This window comes from Gracilinanus agilis, chromosome 3, assembly GCF_016433145.1.
Source record: "Gracilinanus agilis isolate LMUSP501 chromosome 3, AgileGrace, whole genome shotgun sequence".
NCBI lineage: Eukaryota > Metazoa > Chordata > Mammalia > Didelphimorphia > Didelphidae > Gracilinanus > Gracilinanus agilis.
The window spans coordinates 245,872,281-245,892,113 of record NC_058132.1 but is presented as its reverse complement, the minus strand read 5'-3'; the positions used below and the strand labels follow the sequence as shown (position 1 = coordinate 245,892,113).

Genomic DNA, 19,833 nt, shown 5'->3' with positions numbered 1-19,833 from the left:
CTTGTATTTATCTTATTCTGTCAGTGGTCTGATCTCCAGCCAAGTAACCCTTGAATTTGTCTAATCTTATATACATGTCAAATCATCATAAATTTAAAATGAGTACATTCAAATTATTGGAATTTTATTAAATTATTAAAAGTAATAGAAAAACATTCTACTTCTAATGTAGAAATATTTCCTTGAAGTATGAAGTTATGCCAAAGAAAGTATTAAGATAAAAGAGCAATATTTTTTTAACTTGTCATTACAGAAGGGGGAAAAAACAATTTTTTATTGGTGCCTTCCTTACTTTTCAATTACACCAGTGAATTACAACTCTAATCATAGCTTAATACTACAATAAGAAAATTTAACTTGTCTGAAGAATTTCCAGTTAGGTATCTATTTATTGAGAGGAGGAAGAAAGGGGCTTTAATCCATTAGTACTTTCCAGCAAAGAAAGTAAAAATATAAACACTGAAATGACAAGAACATTTTGGATGATCAGATAAATTTTAAGTTTAATCCTTACCTAGGGGGTATTTGAAGAAAAGAGAATGACAATGGAAAGCACTACTCCCATAATCTATTTGAACAAGTGAAACAAGCCATCTTTTATACTTTGAACCTTTCCATGTTTATCTGAAGTAGAGAATTTTAGATTCCACCTGGATTAATTATCTCAAACATGTTCTGCAAACAGTTGCAAACAATCATTTAATGTTTTCTATCCACAAGGAAATCATTGTTACTCATTTAGGAAGCACATTAAATGCTCTGGAAACTAAGGTTTCTTAAAAAGAGTTCCAAAAAAAAAAAAAAAAAAAAAAGTTCCAAAATCAGTATGGACACATGAATATTTAGAAATTTAAATTGTCAGTAAAAGATTGTATCAAAAACTCCGAATCTACTTTCTTCCCAATTTTCTGCCAAAATGTAGTTCAGACTTGTATTTTTACCTTCGATATTTGAGAACATTTCTCAAACTGTGATAAGATGATTTAAGTAGACACATCTTTTCATCTCTTTAGCAAAGACTATTCAGACATCATCCTTTGAATATATATTACAGTATCTGAAACTAACCGCATCACTCTTGACATCACTCACACACATCACTAAAAGGTGAAGAGTATAACTGTTAACCTTTACTGAACAAAGGACATGATGTCTGGCATTCTATAAAACAGTTAAGTCACAAATTTTGCAATAGGATTCTAAAATCTGCTTTGGAAAATATACAAAAAGCAAAAACTATCAGGGAGTAAACAGAGGAGTGAGGAGAAGAGAAAATATAGTTTCAGTATTTCCAAAGGACTGATAGCAGTGGGTATATAGGTATAAATATTTTCAAGTACACTCACAGTGTATATTGGTATTACCAAATATTCCCAGTATTTTCAATTTAATCATTTCTGAATATGCCATCTTTTGCATCTTTACTTTTCATTATACCTTGAGAAATTACACATTAGCTAATTTAAAATGAAAACCTAGTGGTCAATAAAAGTCCTTCTGATTATTTCAATCTTGTATTTAAAATAAATATTTTCCCAAAAATTAATTACCAACTTGTTTACAGTCAGAATAGAGAAATATGACAAATATATAAACTCAAGTCCTTTTCTAGGCTTAGAATTAATTTAACATTTCCATCAGTAATCTGGAGACATAACAAAAAAAAAATGCTGATTAGATTAAAAGGGAACCTTATTTGGGTTGGTTTTGAGTTTAAAATGAAGTAGTCTGATCCAAACATAATGGGTCAAATAGAAAGACCTGCACTAAGGAGGAAGGAAAAATATAATAATAATGAATGATTTTATGTTAAAGGTATGGGAGATCTAGAAAGTAAGACTAAGAAACTAGAAGCTAAGAAAATTTATGTTTTTGTTTTTTAACAAGCCTAATACAGATATGATTTGTGATTTTTAAGCAACGTATCTCTGAAAAGTTGTAAATGTTTACAACTTTATATAATGCAAATGCTAAACAGATAGCTATTTGAGAAATCCTAGGGCAAATCTTTTTGTAATTTAACTAACTAGTTTTTCTAAGTATATGGGGTTTTTTTGTGTGTACTCTTTCTGTATTAAATCATGGTACACTTTTTAAAATTGGGAGTATTATCTGGTAGTCCTCAATAAACCATTTAGCACTATATTCAAGCACTTTGATGAATGCTCTTTTTTAGCTGTGGGCCTCATATGGAAGGATTATAGTAGCTGAAATAATTTTGTTTAAAAGAAAAGAGGGCTGAAAATGGTTTTTAAATTTCAGATAGATGAAAAGCTCTATGTAAAAGTGGGGAATCCTCAGTCCAATGCTAGATAAAGTTGGCACTCTCCTTAATCTCATTTGCCATTTCTCCCTCCCCACCCCAAGTGCTATTACTCTGGGCAAAGAGATGCCGAACCAATGGGAGAAGCAATTTGCCAGAGAAATTCTCACCTACTGAACTTTCAAAGCCCACTCATATCTCTTCTATCTTCATTTCTTATTCTCTTACCCATCTTTCTCATTCTTTAGTTAGACAGACACATATTTTTTTTACTATTTGTTGTATTACTAACATTTATTGTTTCTTACCATTAATATGAAAAGCAGGTGAGCTGAACACTTTATACTTTTAAGACAAAAAACTAAATTAAGTTGCTTTTTACTTGCAAGTGGCCTTCAATTGATTTTTTCCTCTGTGGGTCAATGGCCCTCAATAGAAAAGGTTCCCCACCCCTACATAGAGGGTTGTGAATCAATATTCTCCATCTCACTGAAGATAATGTGAGAATATGAGTTTGAGTTGAAGCAAAAGATATTTAGGATAAATATAGGAAAAGCTGACAATGACTGACACACCAAAATGTCACACCCCAGAGGATATTTAATTATCTTCCCATTTTTTGCAGTAGTATTTGGCACTAAAAAGAAAAACATGACCTCCACAGTCTAGTACAAATGCCAACTGGCAATGATGGACCGTAGGGTCCCTAAGTGCTGGCATGCAATCTGTGACCTTAAGGAGGAACCATGGTATCTTGAATCCCCAGGGCAACACTGGGGTGAAACATCTATCTATCCTACAGAATGGATGCAAGGCCAGATTGAAACTTGGTGCCAAGGATTACTATGCATTTGACTGGGGACTCTATTTGGAAATTTCTCAAAATCTCTCAGAGCGGAGAACTGTAACCTTTGGACCTCTGGAACTAGCACAAAGAGCCCCTTGGAGAATGGCAAGTGACAAACAGAAAATCAGAAGTGTTAAAAAAAAAAAATACTGCCTGAGGGCAGTCAAATCAGAATAAAATTTAAATGGAAAATATTTAACAAAATAAAAATAGAACACAGATCATGTTAATATGTGGTTTACATTGTTTAGTAGTCCTATTTCTACTTGAGTTTGACAACACGGTACATATAAATAAAGATTTAAGGTGATAGATTAACAGTATTTGTCCCTTTTTACTGCAAAGCTCTCTAAATATATAGTTAACCAACTAGGAGATCTCACCACTTAGTGAGGGGGTTTATTGAAGTCATTTCCTTATTTACTAGCCTTTAAAAAGATGGTTTGAATATAATCTTGCCTCAAAGTATAGAAATGAGCTAGATATTTAAGGATTTTTCTAGCACTCAAATTCTATGGACTAATCACCTTACAAACAATATCCTAGAACTAGACATAGTACGATTTCCATTAACAAAAATGCTAGAGAGACACTGTAACTAACTTTCTCTTCTAGTTAACTACAAACCCCAAAACCTCTTGCTTTCAACCCATATATATATAGCTTTCAACCCATATAGTTGAAAAACTATAGCTACTGGGGGCAACTGGGTAGCTCAGTGAATTGAAAGCCAGGCCCAGAGACAGGAGGTCCTAAGTTCAAATTTGGCCTCAGACACTTCCCAGCTGTGTGACCCTGGGCAAGTCACTTGACCCCCATTGCCCACCCTTACCACTCTTCTGCCATGGAGCCAATACACAGTATTGACTCCAAGACGGAAGGTAAGGGTTTAAAAAAAAGGGGGAAAAAAAGAAAAAAAGAAAAACTATAGCTACTAAAACTGTAGAATAACAGTTTCCAATTTTTAATATATAATCATTGATTCTAAGAATTGTAATGGATCTTAAAGGCAGTGTGGTACAACAGTGTTAGATTTGGCAAGACCTAGGTTCAAATCCTACTTCTGACATTGTGCAATCATGGATGTCACTTAACCTTTAGTTTCCTCATCTGTAAAATTGGGATAATACCTACAATAATCACATCACAGGGTTGTTGTGGAAACCAAACAAGATAACTTAGTGTTTTGCAAACCGTAATGAGCCATAATAATAGTAGTAGTTAGTAGTAGCAGTATAATTGTCATCAAATTCAATCCATAACTAAGGTTCTACAGTTTATCCTTAAAGCTCTCCTGTGAAGGCCAATCCATTGCCTCTTCAGGCAGCCTGTTCCACTTCTGAACCATTCAAAGAATTAGAAAGTTTTTCCTTTCATCAAACCTAAATTTTCACCCTAATGCTCTTATCTCTGTTCTCTAAAAATGAACAGATGAGGTCTAATTACAATACCTCAAAGGCTGCTCCACTGCTCTCGTGTCTTATCCTCATTTTTCTCTCCTCCAGATTAAGCAACTCCAGTTCCTTCAAATGATCTCCTCATATGGCCCACTGTCTAGTCCTCTCAGTGTCCTCATCACCTTTTTCTAAAGGTGCTCCCATTTATAAATATTCTACCTAAGATGAGAGGTGAAGTTGGCATAATGAATAAAGAGCTGGCTTTGAAGTCAGGAAAACCTCTCAAAAATTTGGAAGTTCTTCTCTGCCTCTGATACAGACAACTCACCTAACCTCTTAAAGTTCTGGGTAACCTCCTAACACTAAAACCTGCAGAGAAGATATAGATCTGAATTAGTAGACAGAATTTCCTTATTCAGGAGTTCAGTATATTAAAAAAAATTTACAGGTTAAGTTCCTATCCCTGTCCCATAATATGACCAGAACTGAATACAATTTTCCAAAGGGGATCTAACCAGGGCAAAGGCTAGGAAAATTATAATTTCTCCTGTTCTAAACACTATACCTCTCAAAGCAGCCTAGAACAACATTAGCCTTTTTGGCACAAAGTCACACTACTGACTCCTATTGAACATTAAGACCAGTTTTTAACCTCCAGATCCTTTTCACACAGGAAGTCAACAAATATGTATTTCCTTTTTTTTTTAAGTTTATTAATAGAATTTATTTCCAGGTATCTCTGGCCCTTCCTCTTTTCCTCACATAATAGAAGGCATCATATCCAGCAAAATGATACGTATATATAATTGTCTTTCATGTTTCCATTTTCACTTCATTCTCTGGAGGTAAAAATTCACAAGTTATTCTTCAAATGTTAAATCTGTAGCTGTATATAATGTTTTCTTGTAAAATATTTCTTTCCAAGCTTTTTAATTAATCTCCTCATCATTTTTTACAGTGCAGTAGTATTCCATAACAATCCTATATCATAATTTGTTCAGCCATTTCCCAACTGATGAACATGCTTAGTTCTTTGCCACCACAAAGAGAGCTGCTACAAATATTTTGGAACATATAAGTTCTTGCATGGCTAATGCAGAAAAAAAAATGTTTTGCAAGAATTTGGGATTTTTTTCCTAGTGAGGGGGAGGAGAAAATAGAATTTCAGTAACTGAAGAAAAAATATTTAAGAGAGGTGGAAAACCCCCCAAGATTTTCTTGAATGCCTATATATGTGTCAAGCATTCTGCTAGGCACTTCAAAAGCAAAAATATCTCTGCCCTCAAGGAGCTCTGAGGAATAGAGAAAAACCTCATATGGAAGGTTCTTCTTAGTAAAATACTATATACCTGATTTCCAAGAAGACAGAGATAAGGAGAGGGACAGCATAGGGCATTATATGTGAGAAAAAGGAAGAAGCATAGTTTGGCTGACCCACAGACTTAGGGAAGGAAAGTAAATGTGAATTAAACCTGAAAAGGTACATTGGGTACATATTGTGAAAGGATTTAATCATTTACAGCAGGCATTTATAAGAATCCTATGGTGTGATAAGCAGCACACTATATAGCAAAAGGGAAGGAAACAAGCATTTATTAAGTGTCTGTCATGAGTAAGACACTACACTAAGGACTCTACATTTTATCCTAACAACTACCCTGGGAAGTAGGGGTTATTATTTTGGGCTATTATTTTGCCCCCTTTACAGGTGAGGAAACTGAGGTAGACAGTAGCCAAATGACTTGCCTAGGGAGAGACAACTAAGTAGTGTCTGGGCTGGATTTGACCTCAGGTCTGCCTGATTCCAGCTTTACCTCAATATCAGCTGCCTGCTGAGAATACAAAGAAAAAAACTAAATAGGCCCAGCTTTCACAAATTTCATGCTGTATAAGGAGGCAGATGTACAGAACAAGTAAAAGGTAGTTTAGGAAGTCATTATAGTAACAACTGGGGAAAATAAGGAAGGGCTTCAGGGAGATGATGCTTGACTGGAAGCTTTTTTAAATTGAAAGATTCCTCAAATGTTTCTATTCCTTTTAATTAGCAACCAAACTCTTTCCCATCACTACCAAATATCTCAAAAAAAGTCGTCTACATTTATATTAGCATTTGTACATCATTAAAAAAAAATCGATCAATAAACACTTATTAAAGCCCTACTATATCCCAGGCACTGTGTTAAATTCCTTAACCCCCTGTCAATCTTGCCTCTAACAGCACCACTCAACTAAAATTGTTCTTTTAAAAGTCTCTCTTTCTCAGTCCTAATCCTGACTTCTCTGGAATATTCAACACCACTGACTAGTGTCTTCCTGGAAATATTCATCCCTTGGCTTCTGTACCATTGTAAACCTGGTTCTTCTATCTCTCTGACCTGTTTCTATTCTTTTGCTAGAAACATCTATGCCTCCTCTCACCCTCTAAATACAAATTATCTTCTCTTGCTACATATTGAGCCCATCTCCTTCTAGCCATAGTTCTCCTCTTCAGTTATATTGTACATTAAACTTCTGGTAGGTAGTTTTTTATTATTAATATGCCACTTGTACAACCTATCTATATTTCCATTGTCCTTTGGGCATCACAAATTTAATTCTTCAAGGTGGTAATATTTAATGATTTATAGTAGTGAATTATCATCAAAAGTTTATGGGGCGGGGATTGGGATACAGCCAGCCAGCTCAGTAGATAGTCAAGTCCAGACAGGAGATCTTGGGTTCAAATCGGACCTCAGTTCCTATCTATGTAACCCTGGGCAAGTCATTTAACTCCCACTGCACTAAATACAGTTTGTCATAATTGCCAAATAACCTAATTAATGACACATCAATATAGCAATTTAAGGTTTAACTGAATTTTTTCCTCACAACAACTCCACAAAATAGGTAGGATATTCTTTGCTCCATTGTAGAGATGAGGAAACTGGAGCCAAGAAGTTTAAGAGATTTACCTGAGGTCCCATAGATAGTAAAAGGGAGAAATGGGATTAAAACTTAGAACATCTAATTCAAAATCTAGTACTTTTTCACTATGTACTACTATCTACAGTAACAGGGAATAATTTCAAGGCAGTGGTTTCTACAATATGGTCACAACTAAGCCTTATGTTATGTAACTTTCTATGTCACCCAATTTCATGTATTTTTCCTTTATATCGAAATAGTTTTATAAAACATTGTTTTTTCCTAAGTGAACTAATAAAATTTTGTAGAGAAAAAAATCTGTATAAGAAGTTGTTTCCCTCAAAAAGGATTCTTATACTACTGTCTACTCTTATTCAGGCTAAATCTGAACAAGTAAAATATTCATATAAGCACCATATTAAAAATTTTAAAATAAATACAAATAAAATCCATGAAAAATTTCTATCCTATACATATCACTTGGAACCAAGTTTTCATTGGCAGCTATATAAGCTATGACAATATTACAAGTAGATATGATAATAGCACAAGTTGCAGTTTTATAAATGGCCCTCATGTATGTATTCTTCAGTTTTTCAAATCAAATGAAGAAGCAATAATAGACCAATAAAGAAAAATATAATTTTAAAGCAATTCACAAAAAAAAATATAAAACCATAGAGCATATCTTAGATACCAGTGACATGTCTAGTGCCTTTATACTATTCAAAGGTAACTGAAAGAACACGACAAACTAGATAGACAAACATTTCACACCTGATACAAAGATAAGCTGCAAAAAGGTATATAGCATAAACATAAAATACAGTCTCATAAGCAAATTAGAGAAGCAAGGAAGAAACTGCCTTTCAGATTTGATGATAGGGAAAAGTTTAAAACCAACAAAAGAAAAGAAAGGATGTCAGAAGATAAAATAAAGAATTTTTATTATAAGCATTTCTAAGGTCTTAAAATCAATACAGAAAAAATTAGAATGGAAATAGTTAACTGAGAGAGAAAAATCTTTGCTGTGTGCTTCTCTGATAAAGGTCTCATTTCTAAGACATATAAGGAAGTGATTCAAATTTATAAGAAGAGCTTTTTCCCAATAGACAAATGGTCAATGGATATTAACAGGCAATTCTCAAGGGATGAAATCCAAACTATCAACAGCATATGAAAAAATGCTATACACCATTAGAGAAATGCACATTAAACTAGCAAAAGTAGATCCCAAGGTCCTATTTCATACCCATCAGATTGGTTAAAATGACAAAAAAGAAAAATGAGAAATGATGGAAGGGGCTGCAGGAAGAGACACATTAATGCACTGTTGGTAGGTCTTTGACATGGTTTATCCATGCTGGAAGGCAATCTGGAATTACAATGTTACTAAACTAATTTAGTAACTAAATTTAGTTTACTAAATTAAATCTAGAAAAAGCTATAAACAAGCACCAAACCAGTGAATAGAACCACAGTTCTTTTACTACAAATTTAAAGAAAAAAATTGTGTAGCTGTTAATTTATGTTATTAAATAATAAAATAAATGCTATATAGGTAACATTATACATAACACATTTTACATACTTATAAGTTATTGAACTTTTTAGGATATCTATATTTCTAGCCTTTGTGTGTCATCTAATGGTTTGTGTTGGGTTTTTTTTTTGCACACTTTTACTTTTTACTTATTTTAACTTTAAAAAAGAATTGTATATACCTATGGTATTAAAAGGCAAAATATAGTGATATTATACAATACTATACATATTTTATGCATATTTCTATGTTCCTAAACTTTTTCTGCATCATCTGCTAGCCTTTGCATGTCATCTGTGGCTTCTACAAAACTCCCCAAAAATTCTCATCTAATTTCTTAGGCCAAGCCAGAAACCTGATGGGGAAAATTGCAATGTGGAAAGGATACCTTTATTTAGAGATTTGTTTTTCAGTTGTTATATTTTTTAAATTTGCTCAGTGCTGTAATGAGATGTAGTTTTTTAAAATACTTGTTGCAAAGCAGAAAAATGGGGGAGGGAAGGGGAATTATACACAGCCTCTCAGATAAGAGGTTTCATATCTAAAATATATAAAGAACTTTGTCAAATTTATAAGAATTATTAAAAACCATCCCCAATTGATAAATGGGTAAAAAATATAAACAGACAATTTTCAGATGAAGAAATTAAAGACATATATAAGTATGTGAAAAAATGCTCTAAATCACTACTAGAGAAATGCAAATCAAAACAATTCTGAGATGTCTCACATTAGATTGGTTAAAATGAGAAAAGGATAAAATGACATCCTAGAGAGGATGTGGAAAAATGGGGACACTCACACTGTTGGTGGAGTTGTGAACTGATTCAACCATTTTGGAGAGCAATTTGGAATTACACCCAGAGAGCTAAAACGATTGTATATCCTTAGACCCAGGCATTGCTGGATCTGTTTCCCAAAGGAGATCAGGGGGGAAATGGAAATAATCTATATGTTCCAAAATATTTGGAGCAACAATTTTTGTGATGGCAAAGAATTGGAAATTGAGGGAATGCTCATCAACTGAGGAATGTCTAAACAAGTTGTGGTTTATGAGTGTCATAGAATACTACTGTGACATAAGAAGTGATGATCAGGTTAGTTGTTTTTTTAAATTTGGAAACTTGAAAAGAACTACACAAGATAATAAACAGAGAAATGGATAAAACCAAGAGAACATTATACACAGCCATAGAATTAATGCTGGAAGAATAAACTGTGAATGTTACCGCAGAAAGTGAACTGAAAGGCAAAAACATAAAAGACATAAAATAATAAATATATAAAATAATATGTAATATTATATATATAATAATATAAAATAATACAATATAATAATATAATATAATATAATAATAATAAATAAATAATTTATGTGAACATATCAGTCTCCCATATAAAGACCTTCTGTGATGCAAGGAGGGTGGGGAGGAGCTGGAAGACTTGTGGATGGGATTTATTATGTAGATATGAAGAAAAGCAAGCTAAACTTATAAGAGATTTGTGGTTTTATTTATGCACAATATTTTTCTTTGTATATAGAAATGTTTGTTTTATTTGGTTTTGTATAATTTGGAACAAAAAAGAAAAGGAACTGGTGGTGAAAAAACTGGATAGTGTTAAAGAATATATTTCACTTAGACCTGAAGAAGTAAAACCCAAGTCTTTTTGTCTGCTATACCACACTGTACATTCCTATTGAGCTTAAAATCTAATAAAACTTAGACATTTTTCATGCAAAAATTAAAACAAANATAAAATAATACAATATAATAATATAATATAATATAATAATAATAAATAAATAATTTATGTGAACATATCAGTCTCCCATATAAAGACCTTCTGTGATGCAAGGAGGGTGGGGAGGAGCTGGAAGACTTGTGGATGGGATTTATTATGTAGATATGAAGAAAAGCAAGCTAAACTTATAAGAGATTTGTGGTTTTATTTATGCACAATATTTTTCTTTGTATATAGAAATGTTTGTTTTATTTGGTTTTGTATAATTTGGAACAAAAAAGAAAAGGAACTGGTGGTGAAAAAACTGGATAGTGTTAAAGAATATATTTCACTTAGACCTGAAGAAGTAAAACCCAAGTCTTTTTGTCTGCTATACCACACTGTACATTCCTATTGAGCTTAAAATCTAATAAAACTTAGACATTTTTCATGCAAAAATTAAAACAAAATGCTTGTTGCAAGAAAGGGCAAAAAAAAATGAAAAAAGAATTGATGCAGAATGAAGTCAACACTTACAACATAGTAAAAACAGCAACTTTCAAAGACTTAAGAACTGTGATCAACACAGTGCTACCCAATTCCTGAGAGGTGATGGATTCAGAGTGCAGCCTGACACATAATTTTTTGACATGGCCAACAGGAGAATTTACTTTGATTACTCATATATGTTACAAGGATTTTGTATTTTTTTCTCCCAGCTAGGAGAAAGAAGAGTTCATTTTTTAACAGAAAAAAAATTTATTTTTTTTCAGAATGGTATTCCATAGCACTCAAAAGTTGAGGGCCAATTGGAATAATAATTTAGGTTTTAAGAAAACTTGTCGAAAAGTAATTATGTATATGAGAGAACAGGAAAAAAGAATTCAGAACTAGAAAAAAAAATTAGGGAATCAACAACCCAACTCCTTTTATAGATGAGGAAATCATTGAGCCTCACATAGACAAAGTGACATGCTCCCAGCCATATTACAAATAAGTAAGTAGCAGTGTTGGGAATTAAATGTAAGTCCCTTGACTCCAAATCTAGGGGTCTATCCACTGTTTTGGGCAGGTAAGTGGCATAGATAGATACGCAGAGTGAATAAATTACTGGGCTTGGAGTCAAGACCTTAGTTCAAATCCTGTTTCAAATTCTTACAAGTTATATAACCTCAGTTACATCATCTACATAATAGATATACTAATAGCACCTACCTCTCCCAGGGTTATTTCTGGGATCAAATGAGATAACATTAAGTGCTTTGCAAACCTTAAAACATTGTATAAATGTTAGCTATTACTATCGTTATTATACCATACTGCCTCAATAAAATTGTCTCTGTTGCTATGTCTGATATCTCCTCTGAAATTACTTATTTTAAAAAATACATAAGCTACTATGCCCTAGGAAAATTAATACCTAAAGAGTAGGGATACATGTCCTGAGTCTGAGTTAAGCCAAAACAAAAACAGAAAACACTGGTTATCCTGAAATTAGAACATGACATCCCAAGTAGGGAATTTACTCCATTTTCAAAAAGTTTTCTAGAAAAGAGAACTTTGGCTTCATAAAATATCTTCGGCATGCTACATAAACATTACTAAATCATTAAGAATAGCTCTGTCAGTAAATGAGACCAAAAGTCTTGCTTGCTTTTTTTAAACAAGAAAAGGATGAAGAAACAAATAGTAGCAAGATAACATATGAATTGCTCCCACCAAAACTAACCTTTTAGAAATTATAAATTAAGAGTTGTCTAGTAACTTAAAATGAAACATGCAACATATTTTGTCTATCTTCCATAGATTAAGCTATTTCCTAAAGTCTGTCATAAATTTTACTGTCTAAAACTTCATATTGCTTCAAATTTAAATTATTTAAATTTATTTTATTTTAAAATAAAAAGTTTTTTAATCTCCAAGGGAACTTTAGTAGCAGCTGGAAAAAAACTAGTTAAATTCAGCTAGATGTAGCTGAAATGTTGATCATTCTTCGAAACAGACTTTGGTCAACCACTATAGGAACATAGTGAAAGGAGGTACATTTATATAAAGTTCCTCCCCTAAGGCAGAATACAAATGACCTCACATCTACCACTACCCCTACTCTCTTCTCTCTCTGACCTAACCTCAGCTAAAATGATTATTAAGGCAAAGAGGGTGGGGACTGTCAGACGGTAGAAACAAAAATCATGGGGCTCAAGTACCAAAAAAAAAAAAAGTCAAAATGTCAGCTCCTAGAACTAACTCTCACATTGCCACCAACAGTGGGTATGGTACTACAATTTATACTTTCCATTCCAAGAAATGATAGGGAAATGATAACAGTCTGATTTTAAAAAGTCTGAATAGTGACAGTAATGGCATTTATGTAAGGTGTGTGCAAAATATTTTGTCTGAGAGGGCACTACCTTTGTGCTAATCCTAGAAACAAATCCATAAATTTAAGAAATGCTTTTCTTGGAACATTAAGAATCAGATATAACTGCATTTGGTGTTACAGGTTTGTGATCTGTTGTCACATGTCAAAAACATAATGATTAATTTGACCCTTGCCAATGAAAGATACAATTTACTGTGTAAATGTGCCTTTCTAACTTTCCTGGGGATTATAGGAAAATATTAAAAATGGCACACACAAGTATAAATGAACAGAAAAAAATTGTCAGGATACTAATGCTAAATTTTTATATAAATAATAAAATACTGCATGCACTAGGAAAGATAAACATGGAATCTTCATCGAAGGCATCTATCCTTAAATCATTGCAAAAACATTACACATCCTTTTTTTTTTTTTTTCATTTTTATATATTCACTTTCAGAATGCTTGCTAATGTATGTACCCATAAGGCCCACTAGTGTTATTTGCTAACAAACTATATGGTTACTTGTCTATGAGAATGTCCTATGAGATAAATGCTTATCTAAACACTTATTTGAAACTTAGATAGCAGACAGTTTGCTTTCCAAATCAAATTTCAAAAAAGACAATGGATATGTTTACTAAGAATCTCTGAGAAAAGTATAAATTGCAGGAAATAAATATAAAAATTACTGGAACTTTACATAAGCAATGAAAAAATATATTTCCTGAAAAGGGGTAATTACAGGAAAATTTAAATTATAATTATGTAAATCACTGCATAAAGAATCCCCTAAATTATGAATTTTCAGTATCATAAAAGAAAACTGGCAGCACAGTCCAGAGGAAAGTCCTGGATTTGGAATAAAGGCTTGGGTTATCTGTGTGACATTTAGCAAGTAATTTAACCCTTTAGTACCTTAGTTCCAGCATCAATAAAACAGAGGATTAGAAAGATGCCCAAAGATCCTTTCCAACTCTAAATTAATATTCTCTAACATGAAAAAAAATTAATACATAATTTAATACGTATGATTTTTCTCAGTATTTGTGAATGTATTTTTTTAAAGCAGCCAGCTTTTTTTTTTTTTAAAGTGCCAGCTAGCACTATCAGAAGAAGTTCAAGGGGGGGAAAAAAAGACTCACTGCTTATTTTTGAAAAGAGAAGACTAAAGATTAAAAACTTCCAGGTTTGTAGCACCAACACTGCTAGACTCTAGGAGGAAAGTAGAGCCATAAACTTCTCAAAACTCAAGTGGTCTTCTTTTCAATGCTAGTTTTACCCTCATCAGATCATAAATTTTCAAATTTACTTAGAATAAGATGGCATAAAATTAATGGTTTTCCTTGTGCTAAGCAATCAAGCCATGAAATCTTTAAAAAAAAAAAAAAAAACAAACTTTACAATTCTAAGGGCTCCTGTTTCAATTTTCTTATTTATAAGTTTGCCTAATTTCCTAAATTCACAGAGGAAAAAACAAATTACAATGCAAAGGAAAGGAAAGGAAAGTTCCACAAAGTGAGTCAATATAAAGATTCAAAGACTTCTGCTATATAATCTAACCACCAGCTGACTAAAAACAAACTTATACTGAAATCTCAAACAAGATTACTCAAATTTCAAGAGGTTAAAATCAATTCCAGATTTCATCTCAACAGGCATTAACATCTCAGAAGTAATCTCATTTGTCAAACCATTCACATAAAGACCTAACATCATCAGGTAAAATGACCACCCAACCCAAATTGTATTTCAAAACAAATATAAAAACACAAAAATTTTCCATATAGATTTTCATACTTCTCCATCACACTTTTGAACTCACTTGTATAAATATGGATCTTTCCAACAGCAGCAGCAGTTTCTACAAAGTTATTTACCTTGTCCAGGTCTTGCAGGTGCAGCTGCTCCTAAAGATATCGGCTCAAGCTCCTGTTAATTATAGAAAGTTGTTAAGTGTTGTGTTTTGCTATGCCATTTTTTATATTATATTTTATCATATTATATATATTTTTTAATTTTATAACAAATGATTGCTGCTATCAGAGCCCTACCTTTGCCTTCCTTGAGTCTGGATCAAACCTTTCAAGAATTAATTTAGCAGTCTTGTAAGTTTCTTTTTCCATTACTTCTTCAAGCTGTGAACAAAAATTTCCATTAGGTTATTTTTAAATTTTCAATGCTTACAAATGTTATTTTCACAAGTCTGATTTAAAATTTTTAAGTGAAAAGCTTAGTGACAACTAAAGACACACCATGCAATATATCTAAGACAGTATTCAAAGACTTCAAAGGAAGCAAAATTTAGATTATATAATAGTTTCTAACCTCTAATGTATTACTTGTATTTTATAGCTTTATTGGAAAGAACCACCAAATATTACTAATTGTTTACATATAATGAGGAGAATAATTACATGCACCAACTTCAATAATGGAATGTGCAAAAATCTATCAGCCATCATTATTGGAAGTTATTAGACATGACAAGCAAATGACAGGCAATTCCTCAGATTTATTTCCTCATAGCACTTAATGCTATTAATTTAAAGAAGGTCGTTAGCCAAGTGCTTTACAGAATAAAGTCTCTGTGCCAATTAACTGCTGTCAGCATCGATTTTAGATTATTTATTAGCAGAAGTAATTAGCTTGCTGCAAATGCTATGAAAACTCACTAACTGGGAGAACAGCCATGGAATTTGCTCAAATGACTTTAAGGGCTAAATTCCATTTTTACAGTTAGATTCAAACAACTTCTGATGAGGAAAAAAGTGTACATGGTAAGAATTTAAATAAAAAATTTACAGAGTTCTATACATACTTTAGGGGTTGTAACTAGAGGAATCCATTATTACAGTAATTTATTTACAATGAACTCAGGTCACTTTATAACTTAAAACATGGATTTTGTTTTAAAAGTAATCACTAGTAAAATGTCGTTTTAGCAGTTAAAAGGTAATATTAGAAAGTTTAAATTTAGTATGGAGATACTGTTGTATTTAATATGCAAAAGGAATAAAACATTTCTAAAAATCTTAACTGGATATCATCCTTCCACATAACTACTTAGGACAACTTCTTAGATTAGTTATACTTTATAGTTATTCAAAAGGCCATATATATTTTAAAATTTTAAACTAAATTTTAAAATACAATTCCAAGTACATTTGCTAAATTGTATAAACAATTAAAAAGATGCTGCCACGGGGGCAACTGGGTAGCTCAGTGGATTGAGAGCCAGGCCTAGAGACGGGAGGTCCTAGGTTCGGATCCGGCCTCAGACACTTCCCAGCTGTGTGACCCTGGGCAAGTCACTTGACCCCCATTGCCTACCCTTACCACTCACTCTTCCACCTATAAGTCAATACACAGAAGTTAAGGGTTTAAAATTTAAAAAAAAAAAAAAAGATGCTGCCACATCAGAAGTTAATATATTTCTCATTAACCACTCAATTCCACATATAAGAAATCGATTGCCTTAGTTGAGTGATTCCAGACTTGCTTTCATGCAACTGTCTTGTCTACAATTATCTCAAGGAATACAATGAAATTCTCTTCCTCCCTCCAAAAAAGGAATTTTTATCTACTTTGATTTCTAAGATTTATATATAAGATTTGTAATTTTATCAATGGTACAGAAGGCATCCCTAAACAAAGACAATAAAAAAAAATGATAGAACAACACTCCTTCAGAAAGACTGAGAACTGCTGGCCAAGATAGATCAGAATTTTACTACTTTGGGTCAAATCAAACCAAACATGAAACACCAGGAAATTACTAGGCACTGGGAATACAAAGACAAAAATGAAACAATTTCTGCCCTAAAAGAGCTTAGTGATAAATCTTCACAGAAAAATAAATGCAGTATATATACAAGAAAAAAAAAATATATCCATTGATGAGGTGGTACTAGCACTGCAATTTGCTCAAATGACTTTAAGAACTAAATTCCATTTTTACAGTTAGATTCAAACAACTTCTGATGAGGTCTCTTGGAGGAAATGGCAGTAGAGGTGAGCCTTGAAGGGAACCTAAGAGTTCTAAAAACCAGGAGAGAAAGGAAAGCATTTCATCGATGGAGAAATAGACTAAGCAAAGCCACTGAAGAGAAAGTTGGAAGTTCATGATTGGAGAACAATAAATCTGGCTTCGCCAGATCTAAGAGTACAAGGAAATAATAAATTTCTGTATAATCATTCTGGAAAGTTGGCTGGCACAATGGAACAGGAAGGAAGAAGTGGTTAGGTATCTGGGAAAGATAGGGCAGTAGATAGATTAGAAATGGTCCCCAAGGAAAGGTCTTTTAGTCTAAGAAGTCTACTGGAATTCCTTAGAAAGAGATAACATAGTAGGTTATTATATTATTCCCAGTGACCATGATAACACTGATTTGAGCAAGATGTAGAGAGGAGATGGGGATTAGGGATGAAATAACTAAGTGGAGGGCAATTAACAAGATGCCCAAACTGGTTAGGCTCTGGTGTCCTGCTGAGATAGCAGGGACCTATAAAATATAGAGAATCGAAGTTAGATTTCACTTATTCATCCCTCAAATCCATAACTGTGGCATGAATATGATGAATAAATTAACTCCTGTGGCAGTGACAGACTTACAGAGATGAGAGGTAGAATATGATGATCTTTTAAGTAAGTTTTAGAAATCAAAACACAACCATGCCTATATAAAAACTCAGGTAAACAGATTTTACTTGTCCATCTGAACCTGTTGGGGAAGGCAAAAAGGGGAATGAGGGGAGGGCAAAAGAGGAAAAGAATCTTAATGCTAGTTCTAGGAATCATAGAATAAAGCCAAAATTATTTTGACTCAGGACAGGGAACACAAGAAGAAATTTCCTAGAAAGTTTGTGTTTGTCAAAGGCAGCTAAATTTAGGGATCAACAATTTGATCCTAAGCAGGCCTGAGACTTATTTGTAATCCCAAACTATAAGAAGCAGAATCTTTTTTTTTTGCTATTTACTCACCCTATTTCCCAAATAAAAATATGAACCTTGTATGGGGGAAGATTATCTAATCTTTCATTAGTTAAAAAGGGTTCATATTCCCCAATACTATATCCTACTTCTTCACTCATTCAAGAATTTTTATTAAACTTGTACTTTGTGCACAAAATTGTTCTACATGCTAAGGAGTATACAAAAGATACAAAACAGTTAATAAAAATGCAGGAAGTATATGATTAAATTTCAAAAGTTTATGCAGGGGGCAGCTGGGTAGCTCAGTGGATTGAGAGTCAGGCCTAGAGACAGGAGGTCCTAGGTTCAAATCTGGCCTCAGACACTTCCCAGCTGTGTGACCCTGGGTAAGTCACTTGATCCCCATTGCCCACCCTTACCACTCTTCTGCCTCAGAACCACTAAACAGTATTGATTCCAAGATTGAAGGTAAGAGTTAAAAAAAAAAAAAAGTTTATGCAATGTTGTGAGATTACAGAGAAAGAAGAGAGCAGTGACAGCTAAAGAAAGATGTCAGGGAAGACTAAAAATTAATAATGATAATAACAATAATTAATATTAGCATATAGATAGCACTTACTATGTACCAGTCACTGTGCTAAGTACTTTACAAATATACATTTTATCTTCACAATCACCTTGGGAGGTAAGTGCTATTATTTCCCTCATCTTATAGATGAAGAAATTAAGGTTAAAAGAGGTTAAATGGCATGTTTAAGGTCAAACAGCTAGTAAGTGTTTGAGTCAGGAACTGAATTTGGATTATCCTAGCTCTAATCTTTATTAGATTGTTAATTAGATTAAAAGATGCACTTTATCCATTGCACCACATAGCCCCAGTGAAACAAGCTGTGGAGAAGTCCATCCTTACTTATAACTACCTTCTAACCCTTCCCTAAGGAGATCACACTGGGATTTCTTCTCCACTACATCTTCTTGTCAATAGACAACTCCTCTTCCACACCCCTGCTGTGATAAGAAGCCTAGGTTCCCTCAGTTCTAATTTCCCTTTTCCAACAGTCTTTGGACCAACTACCTCTAGTTTTCCTGCCATCTCCCACTCTTGGCAGTCATAGTTATTCACAATACTTCAGGTCAAACAAGAGAGACCACCAACTTTAATTCTTTTGATAAGAATGTTAATGGAGCCTAAGCATCTGCCCTAAAGATTACAAGACCTTTCCATGTGCTCTACCAGTGAACCCTGAAGAGGCCTGGCTTTTGCCATCCAATCTGCAGCTGAAGCCTCTTATATGTGATAAGGGACATCACAGGGATAATGTGAACTCCTTGAAACGATAGTGTTTCAAGGTATGCCAATTTTATGCTGTAGCATAAAAAGAAGCACTTAATAAATGCTTTTTTAAATTCAATCATTCATCAAGGAAAAGAGACTTCACCTATATCCTAACTAGGCAAGATATGGAAAGACTGAAAGAAGAAAGATCAATGGTCAGGATAAGAATAACAAAAAGAAAGGCTTAAAATTGGCTAAGCAGAAGGTGTTTGGAGAAAAATTAGAACTAGTCTTGGCTATACCAAAGGTTTATTACACTGGAAACTTGTACAAGCCAGATCACAATTCAGACTGAAGTTAAATCCTAAGAAACACTGAGATGCCAAGCTAAGAAGTATGAACTTCCTTCAGGAAGAAAAGGAAAAACCATTGTCTAAAAGTTTTTGAGCAGGTATAAATGGAAAGGATGTTTTAGATGCTATTTGACAGCAGCATGTAAGATAAACTGAAAGGTGAATCAAAAGGCATGGAGACCAGTGGTCATCTAGGCATAAAACAATCAAGAAATCAATGGAAATG

At 33.2% G+C, this 19,833-nt stretch overlaps 1 protein-coding gene across 1 annotated transcript in view; it reads right to left on the bottom strand.

Moving 5' to 3' along the window:
• Nucleotides 1–19,833, bottom strand: part of LNPK (lunapark, ER junction formation factor) — a 91,527-nt gene that overhangs the window by 28,404 nt on the left and 43,290 nt on the right. The window contains exons 6-7 of the mRNA XM_044669773.1: nucleotides 15,097–15,180; nucleotides 14,923–14,974 (exon numbers count right to left, since the gene is read on the bottom strand). Coding sequence (XP_044525708.1) covers nucleotides 14,923–14,974; nucleotides 15,097–15,180 — 136 coding nt within the window. The remainder of the gene's footprint in view (nucleotides 1–14,922; nucleotides 14,975–15,096; nucleotides 15,181–19,833) is intronic.